The 14,847-nt window shown below is 53.0% G+C and overlaps 1 protein-coding gene across 1 annotated transcript in view; it reads right to left on the reverse strand.

Annotated features, from left to right (window-relative positions):
• Positions 1–2,615: 2,615 nt before the first annotated feature.
• The window catches only part of LOC133041665 (histone-lysine N-methyltransferase PRDM9-like), a 45,411-nt gene continuing 33,179 nt past the window's right edge, over positions 2,616–14,847 (reverse strand). Inside the window, exons 2-10 of the mRNA XM_061122638.1 lie at positions 14,452–14,553; positions 13,967–14,238; positions 13,204–13,271; positions 11,941–12,134; positions 8,223–8,293; positions 7,274–7,327; positions 6,388–6,571; positions 4,545–4,659; positions 2,616–2,640 (exon numbers count right to left, since the gene is read on the reverse strand). Of these exons, the coding sequence (XP_060978621.1) occupies positions 2,616–2,640; positions 4,545–4,659; positions 6,388–6,571; positions 7,274–7,327; positions 8,223–8,293; positions 11,941–12,134; positions 13,204–13,271; positions 13,967–14,238; positions 14,452–14,553 (1,085 nt within the window). The remainder of the gene's footprint in view (positions 2,641–4,544; positions 4,660–6,387; positions 6,572–7,273; positions 7,328–8,222; positions 8,294–11,940; positions 12,135–13,203; positions 13,272–13,966; positions 14,239–14,451; positions 14,554–14,847) is intronic.

The following is a 14,847-nucleotide window of genomic DNA, read 5'->3' on the forward strand; positions in this document are numbered from 1 at the left end:
ACTTCCGGTCAGTCCTGCCTGGGCGACCCGGGCAGCGCCTCTGGCTGAGAGCCCGGAATGCTGCCGCCGGGCCACTTCCGGTCAGTCCTGCCTGGGCGACCCGGGCCGCGCCTCTGGCTGAGAGCCCGGAATGCTGCCGCCGGGCCACTTCCGGTCAGTCCTGCCTGGGCGACCCGGGCAGCGCCTCTGGCTGAGAGCCCGGAATGCTGCCGCCGGGCCACTTCCGGTCAGTCCTGCCTGGGCGACCCGGGCCGCGCCTCCGGCTGGGAGCCCGGAATGCTGCCGCCGGGCCACTTCCAGTCAGTCCTGCCTGGGCGACCCGGGCAGCGCCTCCGGCTGGGAGCCCGGAATGCTGCCGCCGGGCCACTTCCGGTCAGTCCTGCCTGGGCGACCCGGGCCGCGCCTCTGGCTGAGAGCCCGGAATGCTGCCGCCGGGCCACTTCCGGTCAGTCCTGCCTGGGCGACCCGGGCAGCGCCTCTGGCTGAGAGCCCGGAATGCTGCCGCCGGGCCACTTCCGGTCAGTCCTGCCTGGGCGACCCGGGCCGCGCCTCCTGCTGGGAGCCCGGAATGCTGCCACCGGGCCACTTCCGGTCAGTCCTGCCTGGGCGACCCGGGCCGCGCCTCCTGCTGGGAGCCCGGAATGCTGCCGCCGGGCCACTTCCGGTCAGTCCTGCCTGGGCGACCCGGGCAGCGCCTCTGGCTGAGAGCCCGGAATGCTGCCGCCGGGCCACTTCCGGTCAGTCCTGCCTGGGCGACCCGGGCCGCGCCTCCTGCTGGGAGCCCGGAATGCTGCCGCCGGGCCACTTCCGGTCAGTCCTGCCTGGGTGACCCGGGCAGCGCCTCTGGCTGGGAGCCCAGGACGCGGCAGCCGGGCCACTTCCGGTCTGTCCTCACAGGACGCTGGGCTGCGCTCCACCAGGTTCCTGGCTCTCCCCGGGCCCTGACCACCACGTGGCCCCAGAACGTGCTCACAGTTTTGTTTTGCCTGCCGAAATGTTTAGTGACAAAGCTTTTGTTTCGTTTCCTGATGTGGGTGAAGTGTGGAGCCAGTGATGATTTCTTCTTCAAGAAAGGTAGGTCCCAGTTCTCACAGGCGGGTGAGCCCCTGTCCAAAGATGAGAGACCCGGGGGCGTGACCTGTGCCTCCTGGGAGCGCAGCCCTAGGCGACTTTGAACCTGGCCAAGTTCTGTCTACACTGTGGATTCAGACCTCTGCAAGTCCTGTCTACACTGATTATGTTTAGATGAGACGTGTTCTTCTACAGTGAGGACATTTACACCTGGCGGGGTTCTCTGTGCAGTAGGACGTGGAGACCTGCGTGCAGACCTGGCCTGGCCTCTGTCTTGGAAAACTCCGTGCCTGTGCCTGCATGTCAGTGCTCAGAGGTCTGGGGTCTGGAGCTGAGGTGGGTTTCTCTGGGTAACCGTGAGATTCCATGGCCCTCCCGGGGGTCAGTGCTGAGGTAGGGCTCTTAGTCTTTCCCTCTGACATGTTCACCTCCCCCAGGGGCTCATCGAGACACAGATAGGCTACCTGGTTGTTGTCGTTCAGTCTCTAAGTCATGTCCAACTGTTTGTGACCACATGGACTGCAGCACGCCAAGCTTCTCTGTCCTCCACTATCTCCTGGTGTTTGCTCAAACTCACGGCCATTGAGTCGGCGATGCCATCCAACCATCTCATCCTCTGTCATCCCCTTCTCCTCCTGCCTTCAATCTTTCCCAGCATTGGGGTCTTTTCCAATGAGTCATCTTTTCCCATCAAGTGGTCAAAGTATTGGAGCTTCAGCTTCAGCGTCAGTCCGTCCAATGAATATTCACAGTTGGTTTCCCTTCGGATTGATTGGTTTGATATCCTTGCAGTCCAAGGGACTCTCAAGAGTCTTTGCCAACACCACAGTTTGAAAGCATCAGTTCTTCAGTGCTCAGCTTTCTTTATGGTCCAGCTCTCACATCCATGCATGCCTACAGGACAAACTACAGCTTTGACCACATGGGCCTGGCTTGTTTACACATTATCAGCCTACCGACCACAGCCATGGTGCCCTGACCAAGGGAATGTGTGACCCCAGGTAGGGGGGGGTCTGGGAACTGTGTCTCACCCCATCTGCATGGGCCAGAATCATGTGCAGAGGGAGACCAGCTAAGAAAAAGAGGGAGACCAGCTAAGGAAAAGGGAAGAATACATGTGAGCTTCACTTGACTTGTGTTTAGGAATCAGTGCTTTACAGTATCATTTTATACAAGCCTGTGCCTATTCCCTGTTTACCCCTGAGTGGTTCCCCATCCCTGGGGCTCCTGGAGACTCCTCAGGTGACTACTTGGTAATTGTTCCAATTCACCAGTATTAGCATGGGGAGAAGGGAGCAGGTATATCTGGGCAATTGATTGCAGGGCACATGGACCAGCAAAAAGTTGATGAGCAGCAGGTGAGGTTGCAACTGTGATCTTCCAGTAGACGTCCATATTCAGTAGATACCAGACCTGCCCCTCCTCTTCCAGCCCAGTGTCTGATGTGTTTTCATGGAATCTCAGTGGGACAACAAAAGACTGAGACTGCCAGCATGAAGGTAGTGTGTTCAACATTATTATGACGGCTGTAAAAACAGTTAATATCACACAGAACCGAAGGTCTCCCTCCTGGGAGACCAGGAGGGGGAACCTGGGTCCCCAGTGAGACCCTCTCAGCAAAGCTGGGTCTGGGTCAGGCTTGGAGGGTGTGACTGAGAGTTTGCTGGACAGGACACCACATTTAGAGGGCCTCCTGCAGTGTAGGTTTCAGGGCTAGATAGCAACTAAGTGCAGAGCATGGTGGCTGAGCTGATGGCTGTGGATCCTGCAGGCTGAACACTGAGCCCTGAACATTGGCAGGTTGTCTGGACTCACAGGATGTGCTTGCTCTCTCTGCTGAGATGATCACAGTGGGGACCCAGGTTCCCCTCCTACTCTCTAGCAGCCATCAGACTGCAGCCACTCCCCACAGGGAGCCCTGAGGAAACTTGGGAAGGAAAAGACAGGATACTGGCCCCAGATGGTGAGGTGTGTATCAAAAAGAATAATTTCAATGAGATGACTCTGGCATCTTCCCATACATAAAAAGTGCTAAATTCCGTACCTTTAGATGGTGCCTGCATTTTTGAAATCCTAAAACATTCTTGCTGAAAAAACTTAACTCTCAACACTTAGATTATAAATATTTTTATGTCTACACATATGAAGTAGACACTTTCCAAAGACCAACAAAAGAAGACAAATCTCAACATTTGGAACACTGGCACCAATGGTGGACACTCCCCAAAAGATGCAACTGATGGAGCAATTAGAACAATCATCACCCCTTTTCCCATAAGATTGTGGAATGGACACTGAGAGTGGGGAATTGTTATAAGGAAGAACAAAATCTGACTCCATGTTTAAAAATTTTTTTTTTCAAATTAAATCTTTTATTTTAACCTTTGCTTCCTGTTGGTTTGTTTGCCCCAGGGATACTGTCCATACATAATGGCCTGCCCCAGGAAACCTAGCCCCTCTGCCTTTGTCCAGGACCTGTCCACCTATGGATGGCTACAGGAAGGGAGAAAGTAACACATATCCTCCTGAGACTGGCCATTCCAGGAGATATTTGCCAGATTAATGGTTTTTTACTTTATTTCCTCACCTCCCAGCTCTGTGTTGTATAAAAGATACTGGTATCCAAACCCTGAGAAGATGGTTTCCTCGAGATGTTAGTCTGCTATCTTCTCCTTCTGCCAGCTTTCCAAGTAAAGTTGTATTCCTTGCCTCAGCACCTCGCCTCTGACTTATAGGCCTGTTATGAGGCAAGCAGAGCGAGCTTGGACTTGGTAACAATCCCACATGCCTTGCAGTCAAAAAATCAAAACATAAAATGGAAGCAATATTGTAATAAATTCAATAAAGATTCTGAAAATGGACCATATAAAAAGACCTGATACCAACAACCAAAAGGAACTCAGTGGTTGTCTGAAATATTTAGAAAGGAGTTAGTACTCCTCTTGCCCATACCCCCTGAAGCCACACTGGTCAGTTAGGCCCTGTCCATTCAGGACACCCTCTCCAGACCCCAGCTGGAGGTGCTCTGCCCCCACTGCCCACCTGGGTCTCAGGAGTAGAAGAGACACAGCCTGGGGGGTCTCCTCTGTGGTCCAGGGGAGCGTCACACCAGCCACCCTGTCTCACTGCCCATAATAAATAAGGAGGGTTGTCAGCACCTGGGCGAGTGATGCTGTGGGCACCTGGACTGCCTCATCCTTGTGAGATTTGGTGTGAAGACAACAAAGAAGGGGAACCAGCCAAGAGGGATCAAGGGAGCAGTGAACCCCTCTTCACAGGGACCCTGTGAGACCCAAGACTCACTCTGCCCACCCTGCTCCGACTTTTGGGAACTGGCCTGTGTCATTCTCTGGGCAGGAGGTGGGAAGGACAACCTGGTCTCTCTTCCACCTCCTGAGAACCAGGTGGGCACCAGGCGAAGCAGCCCTCCACCCGGGGTCCAGAGAGGGTGCCCTGAACGCACAGGGCCTAACCGGTCAGTGAGGCCAGCCCGCGTCCACAGTGCACTGACCTGCTGCAGGGTCTCGGGTTCCCTGGCATCCAGCTCCCCCACCGCCAACCCCAGCTTGGTGTCTTGGGAGCCCGGCACTGGCGGGCACCCAACAGGTGAAATGTGCATGCCCAGCAAGAAGGAGGAGAAGCCGGTGGGGCAGGGGTCCAGCATGGAGTGTCCAAGGCCCCTCGGCTCCCCCAGGAACACACCGCCCCACCTGCCATGGCCTTTCTCCTCTTCAGTATGTGTCTTTGTGGCTGATGTTGCCAAACAACTTCCTCTGGAAGAGAATGCTCCATGACTGTGGAAGGAGTGGAGGTGAGGAGGCGATGTAGCCCTAAACCCAGGGAGCTTGAGAACTAACTTCCCTGAGCTCTGAACGTACTGCCTGTTACATCTGTACCAACCGAGGCCAAGATCCAGAGAGATTCTCTGTGGAAACACTTTCCATGTCCAACAAGAGAACCAAACTAGGCCAAGATCTGGGCAGATTCTCTGTGGAAATATGTTTCATGTCCAACAAGAGGACCAACTGAGGCCAAGATCTGGGCAGATTCTCTGTGGAAACACTTTTCCATCCAACAAGAGAGGATTTGTTAACTCACAGCCGAATCCTGAGACATGGGGCTTGCTGTAACTGTGGAGACTGCAGGGAAGGCATTTTAGAGGCTTCTTCCCTGGCGGCTCCCCGAGGCCCCTGAAGTTACTGGACCCAGAGGCGGAGCACTCGCACTTCTCTCCTCACTGCAGGCCAGACGGTGCCCCCAACCTCACAGCCCTGCTCCTCCGCCTCCCTGAGTTCAATAGAAACCCCCCGGTCAAGAGGCCAAAGCGCAATCTTCTTGGTGACCAGAGGAGCGGCCGGTGGGGAGCGCGGTGGAGGCTGAAAGCTTTTGTAGAAGAAAAAGGTGCACATGTATTCCTGTGTGTGGTGGCCGGATGCTGCAGTAATTGGTGTTCCCTACACATTTATGGGTCGGTTTTAGTTTCTGTATTTTCTAAATTTCTTTTTTTTAAACAGCTGAATATTATGAGGAATTTTTTGCAATCAACCATGAGCACTTGCAAAATAAGATCTTTGTGTTTTTTTTCTTTCTCTAAAATGTTGCAGTTTTCTCTTGATGACAGATGAACAGACTCCTATCTTTAAGTATTCATTTAATTGGCTGCGCTGGGTCTTAGCTGTGGCATACAGGGTCTTCACTTGCAGCATGTGGGATCTAGTGCCCTGACCAGGGATTGAACGTGGCCCCCTGTGTTGGGAGCTCAGAGTCCTAGCCTCTGGATCAGCAGAGAATGCTGCGATCTCCTACTTAAAGCAAGGTTATTTATTTATTTCTGGCTTGCTGGGTCTTCGCTGCTGTGCGGGCTTTTCTCTGGCTGTCGGGCATGGGGGCTGCTCTCTCGTTTCTGCGCTGAATTTCTCCCTGTGGCGGCTGCTCTGGTTGGGAAGCACGGGCTCTAGGCTCTTGGGCTGCAATAGTTGTGCATGGAGTTACTTGCTCCACAGCACGTGGGGTCTTCCCAGATCAGGGATTGAACCCGTGTCTCCTGCATTGGCAGGTGGATTCTTAACCACTGCACCACCAAGGGAGTCATTCCCCTCCCCGCTTCCTGCCAACATCCCCCTTTAGAAAAAGACTAAACATAATCTGTTTAGTAAGTTTTCAGGAGTCTGAGCTCTGAGGTCAGCGTCTGTGGTGTCATTCTCCCAAAGGCATCTTGGCTTCAGATACTGGCTGGGCTCATGAGTCCAGTAAGCAGGGCAGGTCTGGCGGCTGAAGACAGGCTTGGCCTCTGGAGCTCTGCCCTCACCGACTCACCCAGGGTCCCCGAGCCCCGGCAGCCTAGCAGAGCCACGTGCAGGCGGGGCTGGTACAGCCACGGGGCCGCCGTGGTCAGGGTGGAGGGTGGGGCGGAGGCAGCTGGCTGTCCGTCCCGTGACTGCTGGTGTCCTGTGTGACCGTGCAGGGCAGTCACAGTGTCAGGTGGGACCTGGCCGCTGTCCTGGGGACAGGATGGGACCTCAGAGAGCCCGCATCCCCACTCCCCATCCCCAGCTCCGCTTCAGATCATAGCTTGTGGCTGCAGGCAGCTCCCTGGGCTGGGAGGCTGTGTAAAGCACCAACCCCCTTGCTCAAGGTCAGCTGAGACCCCCAGCTCTGGGGTCACACACCATCTGTGCCACCATCCAGGTCATCCCCCTTCTGTGAGGGAGGGCCTGTGTGGGGCTGTGGGTGATGGGGGATTTGGGGGTATTGTGGGCTGGCCCGCAGAGTCAGCTTTTTGAGGGGAGGGGAGCTGAGGGGAGGGGAGGGAGAAGCTTTGACCTGCTCAGCCTTCCAGGGGATTCCAGGCCCAGCTCTGGTCGGAGGTGCAGGTGAGAAGCCCCTGCAGGTTTCTGGGTCCCCACCGTTTTCAGTTGAAGCCCCTCTGCTTGCACCACCCCTAACTCTCCCTCCCATGACCCCGGCCTGAAGCCACAGAAGATGGGGAGTTTACGTGGCTTCCCTTCCTGTAGGGAAACCAAGCCACAGACAAACACGTTGCTTTAAGAAAGCATAAGAGAAACAGGAAAATAATCGTGGGTGGTTATTACTGACGCGGTTCATGTAGAGACGCTTCACAAGCCTGGCACACGGAGGGAACTGAGGGCTGTTGCCCCGAGTCCTGGACTTCGCACCCTCCGCCCCCCGCCCCGTGGCCCACTCTCCCCTTGGTGTCTTCTGGTGGCCGGGTGGACTTCAGCCTCCGGAACCCCTTCTGGAAGGATCAGGCCAGGGCAGAGGTCATTCACAGAGGGGAGGGTGTGGTCGACCTTAAGAACCCCATTGCCCCCACTCTGTGTCGGAGCTCAGTTCCGGGTCTGAGCAAGCGTGGCTTCCTGGTGCTGTCCCCACCCTCACTCACCCAGGGTGGGGGGGCTTTGTGCCCACCTTGTCCCCTCGTGCAGCCTGGCCACCCCGGGACCCGTGCTGTGTGTGCATCTGCTGTGCTCACAGTGCACCCCAGGGCCCATCAGACTTCAGTCATGAAAGGGAAGTATAAGGACGAACTATTCCGTGGTTAAGAATTTCAGGGTTGCGACAGCGTTGACCAGAGCGCACGGGCACAGGTACGAGGCCCATGCAGAGAGAAGCTGCGGTGTGGTCTTCATGGACCCTCCGTGTGGGGGTAGGATGGGGGACGGTCAGGGATTTCATGCAAACGTGGCTCCAGGCTCTGTTCTCAGAAGGGGTGACGACTGTGGGCACTGCCTATCTGTGGAGGGGCCCTGGGGCTGCCCAGCTCAGCAGGAACGACAGGGGTGGGAAGGGAAGTCGGCCTCCCTTAGCACCCCTGACCTCACACCCCCTCAATCAGGGCAGCCCAGTGCCTGAACGGCCCCTTCCTCGTCTAGCTCTGAAGACCTGGAAGGTGTGGGGGCTGGAGGACATGCAGAAAACAAATACTGTAATGCAATTATCCTTCTATTAAAAAAATAAAAACGATTAAAGAAAAAAACACGAAAGACAGCAAAGGTGGGGCTTGCGTTCTCAGCCAGCCTCTGCCAGATTCCGCCTGTGCTTACGCATCACAGCAAAATGCTGGTGCTCCCACACCGTATCACAGATGAGAATAGAGACACAGAGGGGTTGAGCATTTTGCCCCAGCTCACAGAGCTGCTGGGGGTAGGGCTGAGAACTGGACCCCTGTGGTCGCATCTGGAGTCCAGATGCTGTGATGACCCTGAGGGAAGAGGAGACCTAAAAAACCACGAAGGCAATTGGCATGAACATCTCCAGAACACTTAAGAAACCGTCTGCTGTTTATCTACCTCCTCTCCTGTCACAAAAGTGGAAGGTCTATTTAACAAGTAATTCTGTGCTTACCACACTCTTTCTTTAAAATATTTATCATATATTTATTTATTTGGCAGTGCTGTGTCTTAGTTGCAGCCTGTGGGCGCTAGTTCCCCAATCAGGTATTGAACGTGGGTCTCTGCATAGGAGTCTTGACCTCTGGACCACCTGGGAAGTCTCTCATCTTACTCTTGGGGACAGTAACGGGTCACAGGCCTCCTCTGAGGCCCCCTTAGAGCTGAGGCATGGGGTGGCTGCAGTAATCCTCCTGTGACTAAGGTGTGGTTTGTTGGTCATGACTCAGTCACACTCCCTGCAAACATAGGGCTTCTCCCCTGTGTGTGTCCTCTGGTGTCTGATGAGGATGGACTTCCGACTGAACCTTCGCCCACACTCCCCGCAAACATAGGGCTTCTCCCCTGTGTGTGTCCTCTGGTGAGTGATGAGGACAGACTTCCGACTGAAGCTTCGCCCACACTCCCCACAACCATAGGGCTTCTCCCCTGTGTGTGTCCTCTGGTGTCTGATGAGGACGGACTTCTGACTGAAGCTTCGCCCACACTCCCCGCAAACATAGGGCTTGTCCCCTGTCTGTGTCCTCTCGTGTGTGATGAGAGTTGACCTGTCCTTGGAGCCTTGCCCACACTCTCCGTACGTGACTCTCATAATCCCCGAGACCTCTGCCCCTGTGAGCAATGTGCCTGTGTCCTCTGGATTCAGTTTCTTGCCTGTGCTGGGCTCGTCTTTCATTCTCTCATGCACCCCAGAACCCCCCATTTGTCCTCCGGGTGAGTAGGAAAAGGCCCTTGAAATCCTCTTCAGCCTTACGCTTTTCAGCAAGTCTTGGGGCCTGGGCTTGGTCTTGTGACCCTCAGGTTTGTCGCTCGGGCTGTGTGGATCTGAATATCGCTGATTTTGATTGCCTGGGCAGGGATCCTCTCGTTGGAGGAGGTCTCTTTCAGATGGTTCAGGAGGGTCTGAGAGGGGTTACTGCGTTGGGTGTGTTGGCTGAGGAATTTCTGACTGGAGAAGGGCAGAGAGCAGGAGGCACATGGGTGGATCTTGGGCTTCGGTTCTGCTGAAAGAGGAAGCTTTTGGTCAGGTAGCTGGTTTGCCGTGGTCAGGCTTGCCTCACTAATCATCTAAGGGTTGACAGTGCACGACTTGTCTCCCATCGAGTGTGTCTTTATAGTCCACGTTTCCACTCCACTCTTATTCTCTACATCTACAGAAATCCAGGAAGTTGGTATCAGGGGCCTTTTCTCCATATCACCCAGATAGGGACCTTCCAGCAGCATCAGAGGCAGCATCTCTCCTGATAGAGGTGGATCTGCAGGGAGTTTGCCTGCGGGTAAGTGTCTGAAATGTCATGTCACAGTGGCCACGGGTATTTACCCTACTGAGAGATAAGACTTGATGACTTAGGTGGAATCTCCTGAGAGGCTACCTGTGAGGGGAAAGGGTCTATTAAGTTAGGGGCGCCTGGCCTGGAGCTCTCTGCATACGGGAGGCAGCACAGGGCGTGGTTACAGCAGGTGTGGGTAAATCTGACTTTGTGGCTCCTTGTTCAAAGAGCAGCCTTTGTGCCGATCTCTGCAGGAAGTGGGTTTGAGACTGGACGAGACCGAGCGGCCCAGGTCCCACTGACTACAGGTCTCTGGCTCCTGCTGCCCAAACTGGTTCACAAATTGCTCCTCTCTCAGTTTCCCATAGATCATAAAATAAAGGAATATCCTTTCTCAAGCCTCACCAGTACTCATACCTCATTTATTTCATTCAGTCTTAGTCCATTTAACGTGCACTAGGAAGCCCTATTTAAAAATGCATCTCCAGCCAGACTCTTCACATCCTCACTCGAAAGCATCTTCAGACAGCCCACTCTCCCCTCATGTCTGGCAATGAACTGACCTCTGAGGGGGCTCCCCGCTGATGTCTCATCCCCAAAATGAACCAAAGCATCGTCTTGGCACAGAGAACATGCTGCTTGCAGCACAAACCGCGCGGTTGTTCTGTGTCACCCAGGAGGACCCCTGGGGCCTGCACGTGGACACAGGCCCTGAGGCTTCCGTGTCACATCCAGCCTCCTTCCTCTCCCTCTGTGCTTCCTCCCGCGACCCCTGGCATGGCTTCTCTTCCCGGCCCTGGGGCTGCGGCACTGGCCTGCTCCCCTGCCCGGAATCCCTCCCCACAGGTGTTATCTCTGCAGAGACTCTGCCCCACTGTCCTGCACCACACCCCACCCTCTGCTCAAGCGGACCTGAGGCACGTTCCCTGCACTGGTTTTCCTCAGAGCACCAGCCTCTCTCTGGTATGAAGCCCCTGCTGACCCAGGGCAGTTGTTCTGTCTGTTTCCGTGTGTGGAGGCCCATCTGGCACAGAGTATGAACTCACATGACAACAAAGTGGAACAGTAACTGAATGCACGTCACTGTACATGTGTGCACCCCAATGTTCATCGCAGCACTGTTTATAATAGCCAGGACATGGAAGCAACCTAGATGCCCATCAGCAGACGAATGGATAAGGAAGCTGTGGTACATATACACCATGGAATATTACTCAGCCATTAAAAAGAATTCATTTGCCTCAGTTCTAATGAGATGGATGAAACTGGAGCCCATTATACGGAGTGAAGTAAGCCAGAAAGATAAAGAACATTACAGCATAGTAACACACATATATGGAATTTAGAGAGATGGTAATGATAACCCTATAACTATCTATGCAGAATAGAAAAAGAGACACAGATGTACAGAACAGAATTTTGGACTCTGTGGGAGAAGGCGAGGGTGGGATGTTTCGAGAGAACAGCATCGAAACATGTATATTATCTAGGGTGAAACAGATCACCAGCCCAGGTTGGATGCATGAGACAAGTGCTCGGGCCGGGTGCACTAGGAAGACCCAGAGGGAACAGGTAGAGAGTGAGGTAGGAGGAGGGATCGGGATGGGGAATACATGTAAATCCATGACTAATTCATATCAATGTATGATAAAAACCACTACAATATTGTAAACTAATTAGCCTCCAACTAATATAAGTAAATGAAATAAATAAATAAATAAATAAATGTAAAAAATACTGCTGACTAAGGAATTCCATTTACTTTCTTTAAATTGGCAGATGTCAATCATAAATTTCCTAGTGTGACTCTTTAAATATCTGTGTCCTATAAATATTTTAAAATAAAATGTCTTTATTTTAGTGAAAAAAAAAAAAAAAGAAGAAGTGGGAGGGAATAAGGAAGAAAGAGGTAAAGGGCAGAGAGCTAGTAGGTGGTAGAAAACTTGCTTTTTGCTTCTAAGCCTTTCAGCAGAAGGTGATGTTACATATTTTTTTGCATGAAATATTAAAAATTAGAACTAGCATTTTTACTATAAAAATCTTTCCTAACAATCATATGAAAAGAATCAAATTCTGAGGCATTTTAACTGCAACTCAACTGACTTTGGACTGGATTGTACTCTGCTCCGAAATCGGACCTCGGAGGCTCCCAGGATGGGGTGGGGTGCTGGAAGAGGGCTGACACTCACCTCTCCCAGCTGCAAGCTCACGCTTCCCCCGGCTGTTCCGCTTGTTGCCAAGGTCCTGACCATACTCGTCCCCGTACCAGACCAGCAGCTCACAGCCCGGCCTGACCACCTGGCAGGTTCGGTAGAAGATCTGCCCGTGATACTGGAAGGCCACCAGGTTCTGCTCCTCGTCGTCCCGGGCACAGTTCACATACCTGGGGTCGAGGCCGGGAACGGGAAAGAAACCTCAGATGATGAGTGCCCTCCACTCTCCGACCATGCCCAGCTCCTTGCCTTCCACCTCTGAGGCCGCCCCTCATGTGGACCTTCTGTTCACACCTTCAACCAGGCTATGTGAATTCCCATGCTTTTCTCTCCTTACCTAATTAGCCATTTTCTGGATCCCAGTTCAAGACTCATCTCCACCTGGACTGTCCGTGAGGCTGGTGACTTCCAGCTCCTCTAAACTCTGAATTAAGTTCTCTTCCATCCACAGGACTTGGTGCTCCTTGGCTAACACGCAGCCCACAGAACTCACCCCAGCCTGCCTTCTCTCCCGAGGCTTTCTCCCATCTCCCCACGTGTATCCAGAGTCCTATTCGCTTGCCCACCCCCTCCCACGGAAACTTGGAGAGAGCTCTGATATAGCTTGAGACACAGAACAGTAATAGTTTGTTCACTGTCTGCCTGCCCTGATGAAAGGAGAGGCCCTCAGAGAATGGCCCTGCTAGGGCCATGCTGCCCCTCATTCCTTCTGAGGCCTCAGGGCCCACTTGTCACTGGAACCAGGCCTGAGGAGGTTGTTGCCCACATAGAGTCAAGGTCTCCTGTGTTAGGTTATCCTGGCGCTGTGCAGTTACTCAAAGATAGAAAAGATAAGGTTACTGTTCCTAAAATCAATTGGCTAATGCCTGTCTGCAGTATGTTCTCCAAAAGGACATTGGTTGTGTGATCTGCTTCAGTAACGAAGTTCATTGTCTAAACCGAAACATAAAGTGCGTGGTAAGTGTCCATTAAGTGAGTTAAAGTGTGCCTGGTGAATCTAGACTCCTCAAGTTGTTTTCAAGTCCACCAGTATTGTTCAGCATATAGACTTGTATCTTAATGGCACATGCCATATTTTCATTTCCTTCTTTCTAGTGTCTTTTGAAATGAAAGAGCATGATATGGAGGGAAAAGAGGAAGGAAGATGTGAAAGCTGTTGAGGGAGCCGGGTTGAGAAGGAAAGGCGCGTGGGATGGAGGGAGTCTCAATGTCTACACACTGCAGACTCACTGCACTCACCTCATCCAGTTGGCCCAAGACATGCCCTTTCCATCCACATACTCATAGCAGTTCCTCCCTTTGGTGATCTGAGTGTCAGAGAAAGAGTTACAAGCTTTCCTCTTTCTTTTCTTTTTTTTGGTAGGAAGATATAGAAGAGCTATTTCCCTCTGTAGTCATTGGTGCTTTTCAGCCTGCATGGATTAAACTGCCAGTCGGACCACACGGTAAGCTCCTTACTCATCATTCTAAGTCTGAGTCTCTTGGTTTATTGAAGGCAAGGGCTCCACAAGGGAGGAGTTACTTCTGTGTGTCTCTACACTGTGGTCCCACCTCTCCTCTGACCTTCAGATAGAGGTCCTGAGTGTCTGTAGACTGTGGTCCCACCTCTCCTCTGACCTTTAGATAGAGGTCCTGAGTGTCTCTACACTGTGGTCCCACCTCTCCTCTGACCTTTAGATAGAGGTCCTGAGTGTCTGTACACTGTGGTCCCACCTCACCTCTGACCTTTAGATAGAGGTCCTGAGTGTCTGTACATTGTGGTCCCACCTCTCCTCTGACCTTTAGATAGAGGTCCTGAGTGTCTGTACACTGTGTTCCCACCTCTCCTCTGACCTTTAGATGGAAGTCCTGTGTTCACGCTTGGGGCACACAGTACACAGGGCTGACTGTGTCATTGCCGACCGTGTTATCACCATCTGCATCCTCGCATGTAGACATGAAGTAGCCCCCAACACGTACAAGTGATTAGAGCCCAGAGAACAGGGAAACGGGTGCTTCTCACCAGCCAGGTGTATCCACTCTTGGCGGCCTCTTCATCGTCTGTGATCTGGCCCTCATAGGGGCCAAAGTGCAGGCCCAGCGGCAGATCGGACGCCTCGTTCCACACTCCAAGCCCAGCGTCAGGGATGCCCGACAGTCTGATGCTTAACCCAGGGGGCAGCGTGAGGGCTGAGCGGTTGGCATGCCCCTTTTCCACTGCACAGTCCTTTACAAAGGTTGGGGGCCCATGGGCAGCACAGCTGTCGATGAAGAAGTTCTGACACTCCTCACAATCTGGAGGTGAGAACAGGGGTGAGAAGAGGTATAGTGATGTTGCTGGTTGTAAAGCCCTTCAGAAAGAATTGGGACACTCATGGCATTTGGCTTCGATCCTGCACCCCAAGTCATAGAGGAAGGGGCTGGCCGGGGGACCAAATGGTGAGGTGAGATTAGTGGACCAAGGCCTCGTAGCCCCTTCTCCGTGAGGAGGCCAGCAGGGTCACTCACAGAGGTAGTCGTCATCCTGGGGCTCGCTGACCTCTTGGTACACGTGGCCCTTTCTTTCTCGTAGACTGTACCTCCTCACTCCAGTCTCCTTTCTTCTGAGTTCTAAGATGGAGAACAGAAGCTAAGCAAGGCTGGTGGGATCTGGGGAGTTAGTCCCTGTTTTACCAGAAAGTGTGAGTTCTCCTACCTGTCCATCTATACACTTTGTTAAAACTTTCTTACATGTATTTTTCAAACTTTTACTTTTGTAATTTTATGTTTTCATGTCACATTATTTATTTCTTGGCCACACTGCATGGCTTATGGGATCTTAGTTCCCTGACCAGGAATGGAACCCACACCTCCTGCAGTGGAAGTGTGGAGCCTTAACCACTTTATCCCCAGGAAATCTTTTCT

This window comes from Dama dama, chromosome 1 (assembly GCF_033118175.1).
Source record: "Dama dama isolate Ldn47 chromosome 1, ASM3311817v1, whole genome shotgun sequence".
In the NCBI taxonomy this organism is placed as follows: Eukaryota; Metazoa; Chordata; class Mammalia; order Artiodactyla; family Cervidae; genus Dama; species Dama dama.